The sequence below is a fragment of the Medicago truncatula genome, chromosome 7 (assembly GCF_003473485.1).
Source record: "Medicago truncatula cultivar Jemalong A17 chromosome 7, MtrunA17r5.0-ANR, whole genome shotgun sequence".
NCBI lineage: Eukaryota > Viridiplantae > Streptophyta > Magnoliopsida > Fabales > Fabaceae > Medicago > Medicago truncatula.
The window spans coordinates 45,952,774-45,975,420 of NC_053048.1; the positions used below are offsets into that span (position 1 = coordinate 45,952,774).

The 22,647-nt window shown below is 33.8% G+C and overlaps 4 protein-coding genes across 5 annotated transcripts; 2 read left to right on the top strand and 2 right to left on the bottom strand.

The window, feature by feature from the left end:
- The first annotated feature begins 225 nt into the window (after window positions 1–225).
- On the top strand, window positions 226–6,619 carry LOC25499280 (casein kinase 1-like protein 10). The gene is made up of 14 exons (XM_013594462.3): window positions 226–946; window positions 1,057–1,097; window positions 1,745–1,814; window positions 2,084–2,232; window positions 2,316–2,411; window positions 2,909–2,979; window positions 3,472–3,533; window positions 3,632–3,695; window positions 3,798–3,882; window positions 4,399–4,525; window positions 4,633–4,709; window positions 4,787–4,850; window positions 5,624–5,760; window positions 5,935–6,619. The coding sequence occupies exons 1-14, from the start codon at window positions 871–873 to the stop codon at window positions 6,205–6,207; spliced, it is 1,392 nt and encodes a 463-aa protein (XP_013449916.1). The 5' UTR covers window positions 226–870; the 3' UTR covers window positions 6,208–6,619.
- A 1,145-nt stretch (window positions 6,620–7,764) lies between these two features.
- On the bottom strand, window positions 7,765–11,393 carry LOC25499281 (vacuolar protein sorting-associated protein 2 homolog 3). Its single transcript, XM_013594464.3, has 11 exons — window positions 11,236–11,393; window positions 11,104–11,148; window positions 10,991–11,025; window positions 10,836–10,886; window positions 10,551–10,655; window positions 10,374–10,445; window positions 9,562–9,633; window positions 9,370–9,450; window positions 8,460–8,495; window positions 8,322–8,377; window positions 7,765–8,139 (listed from the first exon to the last, which is right to left on the bottom strand). Exons 1-11 carry the CDS (start codon window positions 11,267–11,269, stop codon window positions 8,088–8,090), a joined length of 639 nt encoding a protein of 212 aa, XP_013449918.1. The 5' UTR covers window positions 11,270–11,393; the 3' UTR covers window positions 7,765–8,087.
- A 1,059-nt stretch (window positions 11,394–12,452) lies between these two features.
- Window positions 12,453–13,977, bottom strand: LOC25499282 (nuclear speckle splicing regulatory protein 1). Of its 2 annotated transcripts, XM_039828157.1 has the most exons (3): window positions 13,685–13,975; window positions 13,047–13,454; window positions 12,453–12,995 (listed from the first exon to the last, which is right to left on the bottom strand). In XM_039828157.1, the coding sequence occupies exons 1-3, from the start codon at window positions 13,791–13,793 to the stop codon at window positions 12,802–12,804; spliced, it is 711 nt and encodes a 236-aa protein (XP_039684091.1). In that variant the 5' UTR covers window positions 13,794–13,975; the 3' UTR covers window positions 12,453–12,801. The 2 variants fall into 2 exon arrangements, with proteins under 2 accessions (XP_039684091.1, XP_024625124.1); XM_024769356.2 differs by having other exon boundaries at window positions 12,453–13,454; window positions 13,685–13,977.
- Window positions 13,978–17,388: 3,411 nt separating this feature from the next.
- Window positions 17,389–22,544, top strand: LOC25499283 (glutathione gamma-glutamylcysteinyltransferase 1). The gene is made up of 7 exons (XM_013594466.3): window positions 17,389–17,764; window positions 19,179–19,417; window positions 19,645–19,808; window positions 20,174–20,225; window positions 20,427–20,654; window positions 20,743–21,243; window positions 22,141–22,544. The coding sequence occupies exons 1-7, from the start codon at window positions 17,530–17,532 to the stop codon at window positions 22,225–22,227; spliced, it is 1,506 nt and encodes a 501-aa protein (XP_013449920.1). The 5' UTR covers window positions 17,389–17,529; the 3' UTR covers window positions 22,228–22,544.
- Window positions 22,545–22,647: the final 103 nt, after the last annotated feature.

Below are 22,647 nucleotides of genomic sequence, written 5' to 3' on the forward strand. Positions count from 1 at the left end.
CATGAATATAAATAGATGAATGTAGAGACTGGAGATAAGTGACACTACCCTTCATGTGCCACACATCCTACTTCCCTACCCTAGTTGCCATGGGCATATAAATACTCCCAATTTAAATAAAATAAATACAATTAAAATAAAGCCAAATCACCTGTCAATTGGTAAGTTGGTAAAAAAAATACATAATATTTGCAAGGTCTCACTTTCAAAACCCGGCCAATGCCACAAGAAAAAATCACCTGCCAGCTTTACTCTTCTCATTCTTCTCTGAAGTCCAAACTCTATTGATTTGTGGAATTACCCTGTTCATACCTCATTAACCATACCCTCCTCAATTTCTCAATTTTCTTCATACACACATATATAATTTTTCTTTTTCTTTTTTATTTTTATTTTTTATAAAAAAGTTCCCTTTTTTTTTTTTCTTCTTTTTTTGTCTTGTTGCTGATACCCATTGGCATTTTATTTTCTGGGGTCAATGCGGTCAAGTTCTCTCAAAATTAGGGTTTCAATCGGTGCTCTTCGGTGATTCATTTGGGCAATTTCCGTCAAAATAATGTAGTTGGGGTAGATTTTCTTGTATAATTATTCTCAATTATAATAAAATTTTCATCTTTATTGTTTGGGGCGTTACAATTTGTGTAAATTTTGCTCCTTTTTGTTTTGCCCTTTTTCGAATTCCCCCTTATTAGTGTTTCACGATCATTGGACGTATAGGGTGGGAAATCTCATTGGGGGTTGTGGATTATCGAATAAAGCTTGAATTTTGAACCCCTTTATACATAACTAGAGCTGAATTGGTAACAAATCTGAGAAGAAAAGGGGTGTTTTAGTTAGTTGATATAGGTTAATTTGAAGGGTCAATTCAAGATGGATCATGTGATTGCTGGGAAGTTTAAATTGGGGAGGAAAATTGGAAGTGGGTCTTTTGGGGAGCTTTATATAGGTTTGTTTCATGTTTTTTTCCTTTATGTTTTGAATTATTAATTTTAATATATATTTTTGTGGTATTGATTTATATTATTGTTGATAATTTCTTTCTCCTTTTTGTATCAGCTGTTAATGTACAAACTGGGGAGGAGGTTGCTGTTAAGCTGGTATGTTAAGTTCTCATGAAGTTATTAGCCCTATGTTGTGTCTCGACCGGACGAAATAAGTTATTGAATTATTTCATAAACTTCTTGAGATTGATGACTGTGTTGCTGTTTGTAATTGCATTTTTACTATCTCAGCTATGTGTATATGCATGTGTAGGATCATTCCACTTTGATTTACTCTGGAACATGCATTTTATAAACTTTACAATTTTTGTGTGCCAAAGGTGGTGTTTATGAATTCCATGTTGTAGACATTGTTACTTCTGAAGATGAAGTTTGAACTGTTCTATATTCTTTTATGGATGCTATAAGTGTGTTCAGATAAGAATGCACGGGATTTAATTTTAGTTTTAGATTATTGTTGGGGTAAATAACATCCCTATCTTACTCTCTTTTGTTAACTTTGGGACAATAGTGGGAGCAATACGGATGGATTACAAGAAACCATTTGAAAAGCTATATTATCTCTCTATGGATGCAAACTGTGGTTAAAATTTGTGATGTAGATTATCTTAGATCATTCATCATGCTCTTTCTTTTGTGTTGTTTTCAGAAGTTTATCATATCAGTTAATGATATTAGTCTGCTTATGATATTCTGTGTTGTTAATTCTTAACTATCATCTCCTGCCCCTGAATTTTTTTCAGGAACCTGTGAAGACCAAGCATCCACAACTTCACTATGAATCAAAATTGTATATGCTTCTTCAAGGAGGAAGTAAGTCAATGTTGCTATTTCTCTTTACCGATTTCAGTAGTGAAAAGTATAACTAATTGCCAATGCTAGAGTTTCACATGGAAATGGTTTCTCCATTATTTGTACGTGTGCGTGTTTCTTTTCTTGAGTTTGGTGGACAGCCTGATTGATTCATTGACGTCCATAATCTAAAGTTATTGGAATGATGCAATCATAACCATTTGTTTCAGAAAACAATTGAGAAGTTTCCTTTTGACTAATCGAACTTGGTTCCTTTTCCTTATTTGCAGCGGGGGTTCCTCACCTGAAGTGGTTTGGAGTTGAGGGAGAATACAATGTGATGGCAATTGATCTTCTTGGGCCCAGTCTGGAAGATCTGTTCAATTATTGCAACCGGAAGTTAACATTGAAGACGGTTTTGATGCTTGCTGATCAGTTAGTAAGTCAACATTGAAACTATTATGAAGTGAAGGGACTTATATAGTGATATTAATATTTAACTTGATTCATATTATTGTTCAGATTAACAGAGTTGAATACATGCATTCAAGAGGTTTCCTTCATCGGGACATAAAGCCAGACAATTTTTTAATGGGCCTAGGGCGTAAAGCAAACCAGGTATATTATCTTGTTAAAATGTTTTCTTTCAAAAAAAAAAAAAAAATCTGTTTCTCATTTGTCTCCTTTTCTTTTTATTCTGCTTTATTAAGGTTTTGGCATTTTCTAAGGTTTCCTTCCCTAAGACTGATTAGGCCAGGTGAAGGTTTATGAGTCATTTTCTACAGCAAACCATGAGGTGCAGTTTAGCATATCATAGCCACTTTTCCACCTTGAAGCTCAAGGTTTTTTTCTTCCCCGCAAAATTGATTGGGCCACATTTTGAGTCAATAAGCTTCCTTTGGTCTTTTTCTGGTCTTTTGGGTGGATGTTTAGGAGCATGTCTTCAACTGTCTTGTTTCCCAATCTTTTTCTTCTATTCTATTTCAATGGAATTCTCTTCTTCGCTGCTACAAAAAATAAACGATTGATAGTTTCTGATAAGAAATATTATAGTTAAAAACGACGCAAACTCCATTTCTTTTAACTTATAAATTTATTTATGTACCTCAATTCAGGTCTACATCATTGACTATGGCCTCGCCAAAAAATTCAGAGATCTTCAGACTCATAGGCACATACCATACAGGTAAACTTTGTCATCGCCACTATTTCAAGATGTTAAAATGTTGCATAAAAAACTTTTTTGGGGCACACATCCAACCTTTTGTTGCCATATTAATTTTACATGCATTGTATTTTAAACATTTACTTTACTTTCATAGGTATTATGCCATTTTTAAGTGGATATTATCTACCTAAATTAGGTGGTATCAGTATCATTCACCCTATTGACAACAACGATGATTATTGAGATTACTGTAAATTATCTTTAAGTGTGGTTGCGTTTGCAAGCCTGCGTGTATAATGTAGGAAATAATTTTTTGGACTTGTCATCTATGACTTGGGTTCAGGTCTCTGTTGTCTCTTGTCTGTTTTCTCATTTCAATACCAAATGCTCTACAATAATGTTTTTTCTCTTTACTTTACGTTATTATAGTTTTTTATTTTTTTTATTTTATTGTTTAGTTTATACAAGTTCATATTTCTTTAGTTATGAAAAGCTTTCTTTCTTTCATAGGGAAAACAAGAACCTTACAGGCACGGCTCGGTACGCGAGTGTCAACACTCATCTTGGAATTGGTGAGTGATATGTTATGGTATTTAATTTCTTTTTGCATCGGCAACCAATAATTAAAATGCTTTCTTTGTAAATCTTATTCTTACTTTTTTTTTGGCAGAACAAAGCAGAAGGGATGATCTGGAATCTCTTGGTTATGTTCTCATGTACTTCTTAAGAGGAAGGTTGGATACTTAATAGACACATGTCTCTTGCTCCTGCTAGATTTGGATATTTTTTACCATATTATTATAACTATCGTTTCATTCTACTCTTTTTATTTTCAGTCTTCCTTGGCAGGGACTGAAAGCGGGCACCAAAAAACAAAAATATGATAAAATCAGTGAGAAGAAGATGACAACTTCCATAGAGGTATAACAACTAGCTAATTGATGAGGCTTTTGGAGAAACTTCGATATTTCTCTGGATCCTAAGTGAATTTGTTTGGATGTTGACGGGCCTGATCGGTAGTTGGATCGGGTCATATTGATGCCATAAAAGTTTAGAAGACAGGCCAGGACTAGGACTGTGAAATTGTCCTATAATAGTCCTGCCTTTGAATGTGAATATTTATACAAGCCAAAGTTTATGTTTCTCTTGTTTGTTAGAACTAGGTTTAATATTCTACTGTTGGTTTTCACATTTTAAGCCTCAAATCACATTATTTGCATTCAACAACTAGCACAACCAATGTTGTCAAGTGTCAACATGGAAAATGGTGGTTTGTTCAAATTCTGCAATGCAATAATGCTATGGTGCCACTATAGCTGCTATTTGACAACACTGGGCTTGTACATTTCGGCTCTCGTCCATTCCTTTTCCGTCTTATTTCAACAACATTGGTCTTGTCACTTTTTGTTTCATTTCATTAACTTTTGCGTTTGACAGGTGCTCTGCAAATCATATCCGTCCGAATTTACATCATACTTTCACTACTGCCGATCATTGCGGTTCGAAGACAAGCCTGACTATTCATATCTGAAGAGGCTTTTTCGAGATCTATTTATCCGAGAAGGTTCACAATCCAATACATTCTAATTCAAACATAAGCATTTTATATATTTTGTTTGGCAGCCTATTGTGTTGAGTAATTACAAATCATTCTGGATGTCGGTAATGCAGGCTATCAATTTGACTATGTTTTTGACTGGACTATACTGAAGTATCCGCAAATTAGTGGCAGTAGCTCTAGAGGGCGGGTAAGTGCTTTTATATCTTGCTTGTTTGGGTTTTACTTTCTAGTAGAGGTCACTAACTATATTTGCTCTAATAATAGCATGACAGTGGCAAGGCGGCTATGAATGCAGGGCCATCTGTTCAGAGGCCAGAAAAGTTATCAGGTAAGCTCTCATTCTTGACCAAATAAGATAATAAATTTGTCTCTAATTCTTTATGGGTCTGAGCTTTGGTGGTGAGTCTTAGAACTTAAGTTGGACCTAACTCAACCTTACAAAACCGGCTTGTTAGGTGCTCAAGTTTTATAAACACTGCACATGCCATATCTCTAGGCATTGATTATCTAAATCCACCCCTTCACACCCAACACAATGAAGGTGTTGGAGGCTGTGATGAAGACAACTCAAATGCCGCAATTAGATGGCTAGGGGCAGACCGCAATGAAGGCGAAATTTTCAACACACCCCCTCACGCTCCCCCATTGAAACTGAAGTGTGGACAATGCAGGAAGCCCAACGACAGATCTAGGATAGGCTCTGATGCCATCTTAAAATTTGGGTTGGGCCTAACTAAACCTTACAAAACCGGCTTGTAAAGTGGGGGCTGCACAAGTTTTATAAACACTACACATGTCATATCTCTAGGCAATGTGAGATTAAATCCACCCCTCCACACCCGATACAATGAGGGTGTTGGAGGCTGGAACGAAGGCAACCCAAATGCCGCAATTAGGCGGGCTAGGGGCAGACTGCAATGAAGGAGGAGTTTCCAACAGTGATGAATTCCAAATTTCTGAATTGAATCTAATATCCAACTATAATATTATTTCATTGCTAACATCAGCATCATTCAATCAGTCAAATACTGTGCTTTTCCCTTCTTTTTTTTCTTTTTTTTTTAAATTTTTAAAAATTACTTATGCGATTGCTCCTTTCAGTTGGGAAAGAGCTTCGAGAGAGATTCACTGGTGCTGTTGAAGCATTCTCGCGGAGGAACCCAACAAGTTCTAGTCCTCGTGGTGAGCACTCCAAACATAGGAGTTTTGAGGATGTAGCAACCATGCACAAGGATGCGGTAAAAATTGTTTTTCAACAAGATTCTTTAAATCATTACTTTGAGATTCTGTCAGAATAATTTATCTAAATATTTATTTGTGAAGAAGCTGCCTGTTGTAAATTGTTTGGAGATTTATTTGTTTACACTTTATTCCTGAATGATTCTTATGCTAGTCTTACCTTGTCATTTCAGTATCATGATCAAGACAAGGGACGCAATTCGGGTCGACATGGTAGCAGTTCAAGAAGACCAATAATCTCATCATCAACCAAGCCAAGTTCCTCAGGTGACCATACCGACAGTCGCACTGGCCGGCTGACCTCATCTGGTAGCCGTCCGTCGACCGCACATAGAACTCAACCAATGCATGAGACCAAACAGCCAACTTATACGCGCTCCGGATCTACTAGAGGCAATCGTGAGGATACTCTGCGGAGTTTTGAACTCCTCTCTATCAGGAAGTAACAAACAAATCCAGTTCCCTTATGTCGGAAGACATCTTAAAAATTCTAACGTGCTTGTTGCTGTTGTTTATTCATGAACGGTATCAAATATGATGGAGTCATGTTCATGTATATTACCGAATTAACATGAGGTCATATAATCAATTTCACTTCCCGATATCATTTTCTGGACTAAGGTGGACTTAATTTCTCCCCCCTTACTAAGATTTGCTCTTCTCTTATTTAAACTTTACTAGATTAATGTGTTTTGTTTCCCCTTAAGAAAAAAAAGTAGATGAAACTAAAGAGTTGTAGTTTATGATGCAATTGTTATTGTTGTTGTTTCTTGTATGAGAATGGAACTTATTGACAAGCTAGAGTTTGGTCTTGGACTCTACATGAGCAGCTCTAGATCTTCTCTTGTTCCTTTTTTATTTCCAGTTCATGCTCACGTGGATGATATTGCCAAACTAACATTCACATAGGAATGGTTATTGAGGCTGGTTTTAAAATCTGATGGCTAGAATTATAAAATGGATATATTTTAAGCTAAAACAAGTCAATTATAGATTAGAGAAATGTTTAATTGGTGTTAGTTGTATTTTACAGTTATTTTGTTTTTACTTTTTTTTATATATATTTTTTGTAATAATTCCTTCACATTGAATCACAGCTTTAATCATGCTTTGATTTTGTTTAATATGCTTCGGTTTCAAACTATGCCATATCTCTGCTTTGAATACAACTATGCTTTGAATTCAGAGTTTGATTTTGTTTAATACGTAATATGCTTTTCAAACTATGCCATATCTCTGCTTCGGTTTCAACATAAATTTGTTGAGAAGCATATGGTTGTAGAATGGGTTCATTACGCTTATTTTTTAAATAAATTCTACAAAATTTCCACAACCAAACTCTGAATTCGTTAGCCTTAAACCCAAGTGTTATTTTTGCTTAAACGTGAGATAGTTTGAAAAGTTATTTTGATTTCTCTAAATCAATATTGTCTCTACTGCGGTTCTGAGTTGAATAAAATTTCGTATTAATAACTTCATTTTTCAAATTTCTTTTAATTGGAAATAAACAAATTGATTTAGTTTAGATTTACTTTCATAATAAATTTTACACTCAAATCTATAAACACTTGTGAACAGAGCGTTTCAAATCCATGCTAAATAAACTGATTGCCAAATTTCCCTTTAGAAATGTCATTTGAGGTCTACAACTCCTGAACAGAGTATTTCGAACCATACTGTAGCCATATGTAGAACGTGTCATGTTCGTGTACTAGCGAAGTAATCAATAACACAAATCATTCTGGTTCCTTTTTTTTTTTGTTGCTTTCATTCTATGTCAAAGTGGTGCCCAGATTTTGCTTATAATTTACTCATTGGTTCTCTAAAGGCAACTAACTACCTTCATTGTGGAATATACAAGTTTAGATGGACACAGTGAACAGTTCACAAGAGTTTGGCATTCAGCCATTCACCTTCCACAAAACCAACGAATCTTTTAAATTTCCGTGTGAGTTCTAGTGGAATACCAAAACACCAGAAATCCTGGTAGGAGCGAAAATAGATTGAAAGACAAAAAATGATATATCTGCACTATGTTCAATATGTTCTCCTCTTGCCTAATTTCATTCCTCCCAAACATCGATAGGTAAGAGCAGAAATGGACTTGGCACTCATTTACAAATAGCATCAAACTACATATATATTCCACAACTATGGCTCAACTACAGCTTTTACAATCATTGTCCACCTCATAAAATATATATCATATATATCATTATTTCAAGGTTGTATATACACACTGTACTTATGAAATCTCTAGACAGTGCAGAAAAGAATTTTACTCGAAACCTTTGAGATCGTGAACCATATAAACTACAGCCAAAATTTATGGGTTTCTTAGAGCCGCCAAACGCTTCTCAAGGTCATCAACGCCCGAGCTGTAATAACATCAAAATTCCAAGGTCATTAAAACTTGCAAAGAACCGCTTAAGAAATTTTAACTTGTTTATGAAAATACATATTCGCCAAATTCTTCGCAAATTACAAGCTACACAGAAGTGTATATATATTCCTTTCTCTTAACTTCCTTTTTATTTTTAGAGGATTACACGGAAGGTACCTGCCAACATTTTCAGTATTCTTTGCTGCGATTCTCCCTTTGGGAGCTGATGATAACTGCCAAAAGAGTACAAATTAGCTTGACCAAAAGCACTGTCAGATGATATAAATGCAGAGATTAGTAAAAGCTTATTCCTACCTGTGAGGCAATATCGATACCGATTTCATCAAGCACCTGCCAAGAAAAGGGTAAGTGAAATTACTATAAATTTCTTTTTGTAATTTCAGAAGCTAATATCATCTTAATGTAAGGCCTTGAATTCATTCCCATCTTACTCTTTGTGAATAAAAAACCATTCCTTAAACCTTGTAACTAAGTGACAAAGCCATAAGAAATCATGACAGTCTGAATTTCAGAAGTAGTTTCAGGTCTTCAGAAGGAAACATAATGGTAAAAAAGCCACACGCTTTTTTGATATTGTATTTATAAATTAGTTTAAGAGGGTATGCAGGAATCCTAAGCTTTCATTGATTATTGGCACCTAAATTATCTCCACAAGATCATGGATAGCACAATGGCATGGCCCATGTAACTATACTTTTGTTTGGATAAACAACTTAATTAAGCATTTAAAACATAAACGTTAATCATATAATGCATAAGCTATTTCTGTGACGGAAGTTACAGTCTGATTTCTTAAACTATCCTGGAGAGCTCTAAGAAATAAGCTGAAAACAGCTTGTGGACATCATAAAGCTGTTCTCACAAGTTCTCCCAAACAATCTCACAAGCTCTTATGTCAGTAAATAAGCCTATCCAAATAGACCATAACTAACTTCATCTAGTAGGATACGATTTGGTAGTAGTTGTTTTAATTCTTGATTTCCCCAAGGGTGTTACTGCTGAAGTTAGGATACAAAATAGGAACTATGATTCCAAGCGTTGCTAACCCTCAAGGATTGTACACAAGGTATACATGTTAGTCCAAATAAACTACAGATCATTTTAATTATTTGAAAAATTAATCAAGTAAAGAAGTCCCCGTAAACAGAGAAGCGTAATTTTTTTTCTAAAAAAATATTGTAATAAAAGGCAATTGAAAGTGTACTTGATTTGTAAGCTCTTCAGTTTCCTCTTCAGCTTCATCATCATCCAAGGCATCATCTATGACATCTGACATCATTTCAGTCTGCACAGAAAATTATATACCATTGAAGTCAAAAAGCTATTGACGTGTAAACAATGATTTATCGTTTTACTCCAACTTGTAAAATTCTAAAAAAATAAAGCATTATCTTACAGTCATATCCATCTGTGCTGATTGTTTCTGGAATTCCTGCATAACTTTGGCTTGCTTTGCCGGTTCCATTTGCTGCAATGAATCCAACAATTTAGGAAACAGTAAAAGACTGAAAAATGGTGTAGAAAATATTTGTGGACTCCAATATCAATGTTTTGTTTAACTCAGGAAGTTGAAGAACTGCTGTTATCAAGGCTGGTTCTCTAATACAGTGTTTTTTCCTTTTAATTTCTAAAGTCCCTTTCTGTGTGTGTGTGTGTGTGTGTGCATGTGACAGGAGGGAATAAAGAGAGATACAATATCTTCCACAATATTTAGCAAATGAAAAACTTCACAATCACACAAAATCCATAGCAACCCTTAAATATTGTTCATTGCTCCATTCCATCAAACTCGCACAAACTTGCACAAAGCTCCATAAATAAAAATCAAAAGCTACGCACTCAATGACAATGCCTCAAAATTCATGAAAACTCTACCTCTCTATCCCCTCCAAAAAAGAATTTACATTTGCAAATTTTTGAAGTTAAAAACCAAACAAAATGTTGCTATTACACCCCAATCAAATTTTGGAACAGTATATCATGAATTAACATGAGACGGGCCTTGGCGCAATGGCAAGGTTGCTGCCTTGTGTGTCCTGGATGTCACAGGTTCAAATCCTAAAAACTACTTCTCAACTTGATGCGGTAAAGCCACATACATTTACCCTGCCCAGACCCCCTTTCTTGGAAACCTTGAGCACTGAACTACCCTTTATATTATGAAAATGGACATGAAATATTTGTAAAATAACCGATCAAATGCGTTACCTTATTCATAGCTGCCATTGCCTTAGTAGCACCTTTCATTCCAACAGCAACAGAAGAATGTGCGTGCATTGCCTACACAAAATGACAAGCAACCATAGCTAAGACAAGAATCATAAAAAAGTAGCATCTCTCATTCGCAAGTAAACAAAAACAAAAAGGTTCAAGTCAACAATGGACCTGTGTGTGAGTTGCTATGCCTCTCATCTGAGCTCGACTACCCTGAAGATTAGCAATCTGTTGCCTAAGCCTTATCAACTGACGAGCTAGTACTTTAGTTGCTCCCTGAGAATAAAACATCTAGTTTCAAACCATGTCTGTAGAATGTAGACAGTAAAAAACCAGTTCGAATTGACTTATTTTAGCTTATCTACTGAGTAGATTGAGTTGACAGCTCCTAGAGTCTACATAATTAAATAGAAACCTATGACTACAATATGAATAAGCAAATACATATATGATTACCTCGTTTCCTGTCTTAGCAGTTCTCTTAATCTCAGCAACTAATTTCTTTTCCTAACAAAACAAACAATCAATATTATTATTACCAACTTTATAACGCGTATAACACGAAATGTTAAATTAAATATATTAAACGGATATTAAAGAATTTGACATACTTCCAATTGTAATGATCCAATTTCCCTTTCAATACCTATATGATAGTATTAATTAATTAATAAAATTAGGAGATAATTGATGATGATTAATTTGATTGAGAATAGATTATTACCTCTAGTGGCGTTAGTCATTTCACGTTTACTCTCACGAAGAGCCTCTGCAAGGAAAATCAATAAAAACGAAATTGAAAAACAAAATTGAAAGTGTAAAACGAATTGAACGATCAAAGAAGAAGAAGAAGAACCTTTGGCGGTGGGTTTCTTGGTGAAGATGTTCATCGTGCGCTATTGTCAACAACGAAGGATCTTAGTTTGCTTTTGTTTCTTTATATATACTCTTCTTGTTACTTTCCTACTACTTTCTCTTTTTTGTTCACGTTCGTTGAAATAAACCGTGTTGTACTCGTAAAACTTTTTATTCATCTATCATTAAAAATCTGTTTTTATCGTTACTTCATACCTTATTGAGGAAAATAGTCATTTTCGTTAATTTGTAACCAACAGTGAGAATAATCCCTTAATTATCCAAATTTTAAATAGTTCATAACTGTGTTATTGTGTAACATAGTTGTTGACATTAAAATGTTCAGTTCTTATTATAAAAGAATTAATATAAGTAGCAAAGACTATAACTATAGAAACTATTTTGATTAACAAAAATGCATGTTTTAGAATATGATAATAGTTAATATTAAAGACTATTGTCTTTTAATAATAAAATATGAAAAACTATTATGACTATTCGTTACATATTTACAACAATCGCGATATTTTGTATTCGAATTTAGTTGAAAGTGTCAAGTCTATCAACATCGACATTGTTAGTTGAACTAAAACCTATAGACATGAATTTTAAAATTTTATATTTGGGGAGGCACAACAAGTAAGTGAGAAAAACTATTTAGAATGGAATTTACATCATAACTAGTGTGAACGAAAAATTTAACCACGACAACCATATTTTTTGAACTTTATTGCAAAATTATACCTATATTTTATCATGTTATTTAAACAAAAAATATCTTAGAAAACGTATATGTAATTTGTTAGGTATGAATCGTAGTTATAAGAGGTTGGATTGATAAAGATAATTTTGTAAACTAAATTATTTATATTCAAGTTGTACTATGTGAACTCTAAATTTGATTAATATAAAAGAAATATAGTCACTTTGTTTTACCATTGAAGCACATATTCATAATTGATATGCAAATGTTAACAATGATGGATGATAGTTATGTTAGTTTTTGAGGATTGAACCCCTATCAAACTCTTTTAATAATTGGTTATCATCGTTGCAAAATAAATCATTCGTTCACTGTTCACGTTTATCATATCTTTATTCTTTTAAAGCAAATTGACATTCAACCATGTTGGAATCATTAGAAAATCTTGAAGGTCACATGAAAACCCATGTGCCTGCACTTTGAATATGCCAAAACTTGTTTTTGATGATAGTGATTCACCACAAGGCATACGCATCGATCAACCTTATCTATCATTCTTAATTTATCCTTCCTACTTTTCCAACAAGTTTGATAACATGAAAAATAGTTTTAATCCTCTCCAGGTTCGGGTACTGCACACACATGTGCAACAATGGAATCCAAAAAACAGTGTAAAAAGGTCTCCAAATGAAAAATATATGTAATTGCTTTATTGATTCTATATTAGTAGCATTTACAACTTGTTGTATAAACATATATGTATATACATTAATAATTTACCAAGGCAGAAGACTAGATATATTACAATTTTTTTTGGGTATGCAACACTCCAATTAGTAGTACAAACAAACAAACAAACATTTTCTAGTTTGTATATTTTCTCAATAGATCTTCATTGGATTCTCTCTCAAGTTGTCCATCTTCGCTGAGTCTATGCTTGCTCTTAGATTTGGCATCGTGTCTGGAAGGGTGTCCTTCGTTCGAGTTTAGATTCTTCGATTTGGAGCCGGACCTCGAATGAGGTCCTTCTTTAGAATCAGGGTCTCTAGATTTTGAACCTGTTCTTGAATGAGATCCTTCATTAGAATTGGACTCCTTAGATTTTGAACTGGATCTAGAATGTGTTCCTTCACCGGAATCAGGCTCCTTATGTTGGGCTTTTGATCTTGCTTTGGATGAGCCACCAACCCCTTGAATATCTTTTGTCTTCTTAGAATAAGTCCTTTTAGATGGTAAGTTATCATTAGTTGTTCCATGGAGTTGGAGAGAATCTGTATCCATTGATCTACTTTGCTCTGTTGTTGTGAGTTTTGATTCATTGTTGAATGAATCATTATTTGGTGTTGAATGTTTCGAATGTTTTTTTGGTTGCCTTGGTTTGTCTGATTTTTCCTTTGCATGTGACTCTCTAATGTTTCCTGATGATGAATGTGAGTGTTGCTTAGATGATTTAGGCAAGGGCAACTCATTTGTGTCCTCTTCAACATTCACTGACCTTGAACCTTTTTTCATTGAATCTGCATAGGAATTAACAACATTTTCAGTAAAATAAATATACAAATGGTTGAAAAGCCAAACTAACTAGTTATAGAATTCAGATTCTTGATGGTCAGGGATGATGCTGCTGCATTCACGCATTTTTTTTTACTTGAATTTGTACTGTCTGACTTTATCGATCGTCTATGTGGATGCGGAGAATTTACTACATTTTGTATGTCAAAAATTAAGCATGAAACATAACGCGTACCTAAGGAGATTCGGGGTTCTGAATCATCAGCTCTTTTACAATGAATATCTCGGTTCATATTTAGAGGTGCTGATGATGAAAGTCCTGGGGTAGATTTAAACTCGTTCATCTGAAGAAAAAAAAAATAATGCTCAAAATTTACAGAGACATATATACACAAATGATACAAAATTAAGTAGCTATCTATATTTTTACTGTTCACTAAAGAAACAAAAAATAATTAAGTAGCTAATTAATCTTTTTTGGTTCAAGTAGTTAATTAATCTTTAACAAGGTTGAGTAATATATTAAGAGAGTTACCCAGGTTGGGGGATTTTCAGTAGGACCATCCAATCCAATATGTGCCACATGCTTTACATCTGTGGGGTGACCAATCTCAATTTCTGCTTCTTTTTCATTATCTTTTACAAAGTGGATATATTAATTAGTTGTATAAGTATAAATGTATGAGAATGGTAAAATAACTTGTTAGAAAACAGGCATTAGTGCACTGTACTTGTTAAAAAACATACCAAATATCTGAGAAATGATTCTCAGGCCTTTAAGGAGACCCTTCATCTTAATATTGTCACCGGACATGTTATGACAAATTTTATGTGTTGGAATTCTCTTTATCCAAGCAATAGAAAATGTTATAATCTCTAATTACACCTGGAATATATGAATTGTTTAATTAAAGATAAAAAAAAATAATTTAAGCATTAATCGAAGCTAATATTTTTCTATGTCAAAGAAGGCATTGCACATAATCTGACCTATTGAATTTCTGCTTGAAAGGTCACCATTCAAGAATCCATCCATTGTTGAATTAAACAAATGTTCGAAAGAGAGTTAATCATCAATGATAAGTATATTTATACTGTTTTTTCTTTCACATGAGGGTAAACATGCATGGTCTTGTGATTTTTTGTATTTGAAGAAATAGAAGATTAATTTGTTGAAAAACTTAAGGAAAATGTTTTGACAAAATGTTTCCTGGGAAGTGTCATTGATGAGAAAAGAAACGAGTGTAGCAAATCAATTATGTTTAAAAACACACCTATTTTTATTTTATTTTTATTCTATGGCAATGCTTAATTTGATTGTTGATTTTCCCCTTTAATAGAAACCATAAGCTCATCGAAATTTCAGGTGTGACAATGAGAATGATTGAAATTTGAAAGAAAAATAATAAACAATATTAAAGGTGATAAATTTAGAAATGCCTTAATACTAATAGGTTATCTCTAGAATGAACTCATTGGATGATAACCAGTATAATGGGTTATTCACAACCCGCAAGGTATTTTAATTGCTTTGGTTTTATTTATTTTTTTACAGTTAATTGCTTTGGACGACGGTAATTTCAAATTTCTTGAAATGAATAATTTATTCAATAGGAAAATAATTGAATACTTTATATTTTCTCTTGGGAGAGAGTAAGAGTGTGATTGGATTTTTTTTTATTTCACAAAGAGTGTGATTGGATTATGTAATTAAAAATTCTATCATTTCAAAAAAGAAAAAAAAAAAGAAGGTAATTAAAAATTATGGGGTAAATTGAATTCTAGGCAATTCAAAATTTTCCTCATCTTTAAATATTTTTGTTTAATAAAATTCTTGGTTCTAGAAGTTTTAAAAATAAAATATTGAAAGTTTTCAATTTTTATCATTGTGCAGTGAAGTTAAAATTAACGCTGCTCTCTCTTTCCCTTCTCTTTCTTGAAGTCGTCACCAATTCTTCACTTTCATCCATCAAAGAGATGTATTGATCCAAAATCACCTCTCTAACTCGTTTTTTCTATTTCCCTTTTATTGAAATAAGTGATTTTCACATCTATTTCATTTTTTCTTTTGTGATTTCGTCATCTTTGTGCGACGTTGTTTGTCTTTCTTGTTTCGTTCAGGTATTTGTTCGGTTCAGATTGTCATATCAGCTTCGATCCAGTGCAAATCAATTCAATGACTTTGGAGTCATCAATGTTGCAGATTCAGAGACATGAGTATTACAGTGACTTAAATATAGTCATATGTGTAGGCTTTAGTACTTTGCCATTTTATGATATTAACATGGATATTGTGAGGTTGTTCACATATTCATCATTTTTGTTTTTAGCGAATTTTCCTTGTATCAACGTACTTTATCAATTTGAATGAATGAATATCATTTATTTTTGTCAAAAAAATAAAATTCTTGGTTCTGTAACTTTTTGGTTGTCAAATAATCTAGTAGTTAGAAATTCACTTTTTTAAAATAAACAAGTGGGGTATCCAAAGCTCGAACCTTGACTGTTGCATATATCATGTAATTTCCTTATCAACTATCTAAACTCACGTGGAACATCCTTCTTAAACTTGATTGGGATACTTTTATGAAATTTCAAAAAGCTGAGGAAACAATTCAAAATATGAAACCAGTCTGTAAACTTTGAAAAATTATAGGGACCACTTTGCAATTTTTTGAAAATTTATAGGAACCATTTTAAAAAAAAAATATATTATAGGAATAAATCTGATTTTTTTATTTAAAAATATAGGGATCAATTTACATAATTTGAAAAAAAATATAAGGGCCAATGTAAGATAGACTTGTATACACTGAGAAAATAATTTTAAATTCTTAATTTGTAGGTGATATTAAAAATTTCCTAAATTTAATTCTAACAAAATACTTTATAAAATTAATTTATTTTAATTTTTTCCATTTTATCATTTAAACAGTAAAATATACTTAGAACAAAAAATTTCTAATTCAAACCCTCTAAAAGTTTACAATTCTTGGGAATCACACCGATTTAGATTGGCCTCGTAAAAACGTGTGTGTATATATATATATATATATATAAATGATTTTAGGAGATACTACCAAAAAAAATGTTTTTAGGAGGTGGCAGTTGGACCCTTCGGCAGGCTACACAGATAGGGGCGCCCATGAGCTTCTAACTGCTCAGGACTCTCCTCAGCTAGCACATGCGGCAGATCTGATTTGGCATAAACAAGTACCCCTGAAAGTTTTTATTTTTGCGTGGTTGTTGCAGTATCGATTGCCTACTCGGTCAAATCTCGTGGATCGCGACATTATTTCAGATGTCGACACGGGGTGTTTGGTAGGGTGTGGCCCCTGTATATAATATGCAATATCTCTACCAATTGAGCTCAATATCTCCACCAACTGAGCTCACGGGATAGATATAAATACGTATTAATAAATTAAAAAATTTCTTAGGCTTTGTTTGGGAGTTTGAAAGGGAGGGGAGAGTAGGGTTTTGGAGTTGAAAATAGAAGGAAAAATGGAAAAATCTATTAAAATTTTTGAAAGAGTGTTTTTTTAAAGAATGATAATTGATGTTTATGATTAATATTTTTTATTTTAACAATATTATAGGAGCATAGATTAAATTTGTAGAACTCATAAACCCTCCAAAATCTTCCAAAACCCATCTCCGATGCAATTTTTTATTTTAACAATATTATGGCAAAATAGTTCAGTTCTTCAAATTAGGAGAATGTTGTATTATAAAAAAAAAAAAAAAAAACCACAAAACCTTCCTTTACTGATGTTCTCTATATTTTACACTTGCTTCTTCCTTTTTCTAAAATACTCCGCTCACTTCCCCGTAAACTCGCAGACAAAACCTTAAAAAAAAAACATAAAATCATTTACAAAATTCAAACCAGTATACAAAATAATATTGAATAAACTAACAATAATATCTCTAAAGAAAATATCTTAAAAAAAAAAAGTTTGACCCAGAAAAAGTGCGAGTATCTTCATTAGCCATCATTAGGGGAGTTTTATAAGAGGGTTTTTGTGTTAGTTGTAATTTCGGTTACAATTCGAAAAGCGAGTGAATCATCAGAACAGAATGGCGGCGATGGCTGGTTTGTATAGAAGGCTTCTTCCTTCACCCCCTTCCGTTGATTTCGCTTCTTCTCATGGCAAACAACTCTTTTTTGAAGGCATTCAAAACGGAACTATGGAAGGTTTTTATAGATTGGTCTCTTATTTTCAAACTCAATCCGAACCCGCTTTCTGTGGTCTCGCTAGTCTCTCCATGGTCCTCAATGCTCTTGCCATTGATCCTGGAAGGAAATGGAAAGGTATGTCTCCTTCCCCCCCACCCGATAAAAATTGATGTATTTGGTTCAAATATTTAGGAACAGAGCGAGTACAGAGTACTATCTTTTCTGCATTTATTCTTACTTAGAGTTTAATGGTCAATTTATATGCACTGTCTCCTAATATAAAAATTTAATATGGTATTAGAGTCTAACCTATTGTTGGGCCACCTGCAACATTATTCACACACTAAAATCTAAACTCAATAGTGCTAGGAGTTGGAGAGTGTATTGAGCTTGATTTGAATCCATAATTATTTTAGAATAAAGATGAGTAGATACACATACCGGACCGACATGTCCTTGAGATACCTACTCAGGCCTTATCATATAAAGTCCATATTTCCATCACCGAGATATATGACAGGTCTGTAGGCCCATCACTGATACATATGACCCATGACCTGAGTAGACCAAGTCATGTAAGCTGTATGCACAAACGCGCCATACTCGAATAGAGGGAACATAATATGATAAGCATTAGGAGTGAGTGTAGCAACTAGCTTCCGAGTTAGATGGCCACAATCAGGTCCAAGACGAGGAAGGTCATTGGTACTCCAACTCTATATATATGGACCATAGGCATAACCTTAATTCATTCACTTTTATCCCATAGATACGAAACTCTCCGACTCTGATTATGGCATATAATCGGCAAGGTATACCCTATAAATCTTAGCAAGAACACATATCAATCATCAACTTCCAAAGGTGCTTAACCTTATTCAGGTCATAGTTCACAACATGTTCTGTTTCGATCTTATTTAAATTTATTAAATTCAATTATTTGATTTGGTAAAAATGATAAAATTGTAAATAAAAGAGTTTAAATGAAGGCTAAAATTTTAAAAACTCGGTATCCCCTTTGTATATGCGTATAGATTAAATCAAATGTATGCTTAAAAACTCTATATTTGTTTTGTTTATTTCCCTTATTCAACTTTGACTGTCGCATTTATAAAAAGGGCAGCCCGGTGCACTAAAGCTTCTGCATATGCAAGTTCCGGGAAGGGTTCCCACTATTATGGTGTATTGTACACAGTCTTACCCTGTTTGTCACATTTATAGTATAGTTTAGCAATTTAGTTTAGCATCTGATGTGCAGCAAAAGTGCGTTTTTTATATGGGTCATGCTAACAAGTGCCCTAAGGGATCCATAATTGAAAATTTTGTCTCATAAATACAACTCAAGTTATTGTCAAAGTAATAATTACATCATTTTTCTATCCAAAATTTAATTTTTTTGGTTCCTTCAACAATGCTCTTCATGCACTTGTTAGCATTTTCCTTTTTATATTGCAGGCTTTTAAATTCTTATGGTTTGCAAATCTATAACTAAAGATTGAATCCACTTCTGTTTGACAATGTATTTGCCTTTTGGGCAATTCATCTGCAGGACCTTGGAGATGGTTTGATGAATCCATGTTGGACTGTTGCGAACCTTTAGAAATGGTCAAATCCAGAGGTATCTCATTTGGGAAACTTGTATGCTTGGCTCATTGTGCTGGAGCCAAAGTTGACGCCTTTCATGCAAGTCAGAGCAGCATTCATGATTTTCGTAAATATGTCCTCAAGTGTTCAACTTCGGACGACTGTCATGTAATCTCATCATACCACAGAGCTGCTCTCAAACAAGTATGTATGTGATTTGGTTATGGAACTTACTTTGACTTAAATAGAAAATACAAAAGCTTTCTAGGTTTCATCATTCATTTTTAAACACCCTGCATGCGAATTAGTTCTTGTAAAACTTCTTTTTTGATTCTGCATTGTCCCATAAATTTAATTTGGTAAACTATATTGTTTCATATATTTGATTGTAGAAGAAATGCTGACGATGTTTACTTGATTATTCATGACAGACGGGAAATGGCCACTTTTCTCCTATTGGAGGCTATCATGCTGGAAAGGACATGGCATTAATTTTGGATGTTGCACGTTTCAAGTATCCTCCCCATTGGGTTCCACTTACACTCCTTTGGGAAGGCATGAATTATATTGATGAATCCACTGGACAATCTAGGGGGTAAACTTTCTTGTATAAACTTCATGCAATTTTCCACTGTCCGTTTGTTTTTTTGACAAATATTTTTTATTGTCCTTGTAATCTTGTAAATCCCATTGTTAGAAAGCTCTACTTTCTTTGTGAGACAAAACTGTTAGAATGTGTGGAAGGTTGAGATCAACAATTGCAAATCCTTTTTGCGCAAGAGTTGGTGCTAATGAATGTGGTGAATTATTTTTACACTAGATATTAGATATCCATTGATGGACTAGGGCAATTTAAGCAAACTTCACGATTTTTCTATTCGTTACATGGTTTAAACTTTAAACACTGTCAGGTCATCTTTTTTTCAATTATATATATGATTTTGCTAATTACTTCTCCAGGTTCATGCTTATATCAAGGCCACATAGGGAACCTGGCATGCTTTATACTCTGGTATTTTTCCTTCCTTTATACAGCGAGTTTGAATTTAATACTTCATCATAAAGTAAACAACATCAGTGTGGGTGTTACATTGTTTACATCATGCTTGCGTTCTTTATTGTTAATGATGGTATGGGTTGCATTATGCTTGTATCTTTTATAGTTTATGTAGGTGTGGGTTGGATATATCATATCCTTCTTCTGATCTTGCAGAGTTGCAAACATGAGAGTTGGAATAGTATTGCAAAATTCCTAATGGATGATGTCCCTTTTCTATTAAAATCAGAGGATGTGAAAGACATTCATAAGGTTCTTTCAGTTATATTCACATCATTGCCATCTAATTTTGAAGAATTCATCAAATGGGTTGCAGAGATCAGGAGGCGAGAGGATGGTGATTCAAGTTTAAGCGCAGAAGAGAAAACAAGGCTCGCTGTCAAGGTTTAATATGTTTCATCTCAACTAGTCGTGGTTTATTCATTTTACTCTTCTTTCTCTCATCACATGTTTAACTTTTTTGGTTATGCAGGAAGAGGTATTGGGACAGGTGCAGGAAACGAGACTTTTCAAACACGTGTCCTCTTTTCTGTCAAGTTCTTGTGGAAGACAGAAACTAACTTCAGGTGATGGAGACACCTTACCTGCCATTGCCGCAAGTGTTTGTTGCCAAGGAGCAGAAATTTTAGATGGAAAACTTAGCTCATCGGCAGCATATTGCTGTCCAGAAACATGTACAAAATGTTGGAATGCTGAAGATGACAAATCAATAACAATGGTTAGTGGAACTGTGGTAAATGGTAACACTGAGCAAGGGGTTGATGTGCTGATTCCTTCATCTTCTGGGAAATTGTGTTGCACTTGCTCTAGCAAAAAGAATATTAGGATGCATCCAGCTAGCACTGATGTTCTAACAGTGCTTATACTGTCCTTACCATCTACAACATGGGCTGGCATCACAGATAATCAGCTTTTGGCGGAAATTCATGACCTGGTTTCAACTGAAAATCTTTCTACTTTGCTTCAAGAAGAGGTAATTTTCTTTCATTTTTTTTGTTTAATTTTCTGTCTACTCCTTTGCTTCTTGGGATTTCCCTTGGGACTACAATCTTATAATGCATATAGGTGGTAATAATTGTTCCCATTATTTAATCTTTGACACTCAACACTGCTTCAAAGCTTGTATACTATGTATCCACTATGCAGTGAAGTAGAAAATCCAAGAGTGTTCATTTTGACAGGGGTACTTACCAGATAGAGATACTCTCCATTTCTCAAAGGAAATGAGAGCTCTATTACTCATAGTTTTGGATTGTTAAAGACGCGTATTTCTAAAATGGCGACATAATTAGAATTTTATACATCCCAAAACCTTAGTAATTTGGAGAAATTGATGATCTCTACTCGTACTCGCTTATAAATCAAACAAAGTGTATTTTCTTTCTTTCTTTTTGCTAATATAACAGAGTATTCCTTTGATGAATATATAGCGCTTCTTTAGGTCGGAATGTTCATTTGAGTCAAGTTTGGGATACTTTCTGAAATAGTCAAAATCACAATAGCATTAATTATGCTAAAAATTTGAATTGCAAAAGATAAAAATATACAAAATAAATATTCATGAAGTATCATGAAATCCTAATCAAATAAGAAATCCCATACATAGTATTTTCTTAAAAAACATATTTTTCTAAAATTTCTAAAAACAACACAATTATGCCAAAATAATATATTTTAGATAATACAGATTTTAGAGGGTATTCGATTCTAGAAATGTTTGTAACATGACTACTGCAAATTCAACACCTGAATTTTGTGCCTCATATTGGCCTGTGCGAGTTTTAGCACATTATTACAAACTGCTCGACAAAATTCCCATGAATGATGGCAGCAGCAGCACTCTGATTTATGCTAGAAATTTGCATTTCAGGTTCTGCACTTGAGACGTCAACTACATATTCTGAAGAGATGTCAAGAGGGTAAAGTAGATGAGGATCTCGGTGCTCCTTCCTCTTAGCAACTCTCACATATTTATCATGTTTAGATTCACGTCCACGAGATTCCACTGCACAGCTTATAGTCACCAAAATTCTGCTTCTGCTTCAACTCACACTGTCGTTGTGGAAACACAAGTTTGTAAACACATGCTTAATCATCCATATCGAGGCTGAGTTTGTGATGTAAGCCAGGGTATTGGCATTATAAATTTATGTTACAGAACCTGAAATACATTCGATTTGATTTGTTTTATCACACATCGATGATTACCTATGTTGTGGGAATGAGGTTAATTTTTTCACACATGTTTCATAACAAATCTGTTTGGTACATAAATGATTGTCACCCATATTCACCAGTCCTTTGCAGGCAAATGGTCATGTTGAAGTAAGCAACTATTGTGAGTTTCTTTCTTCTTTTGCATAACATTATATCGACT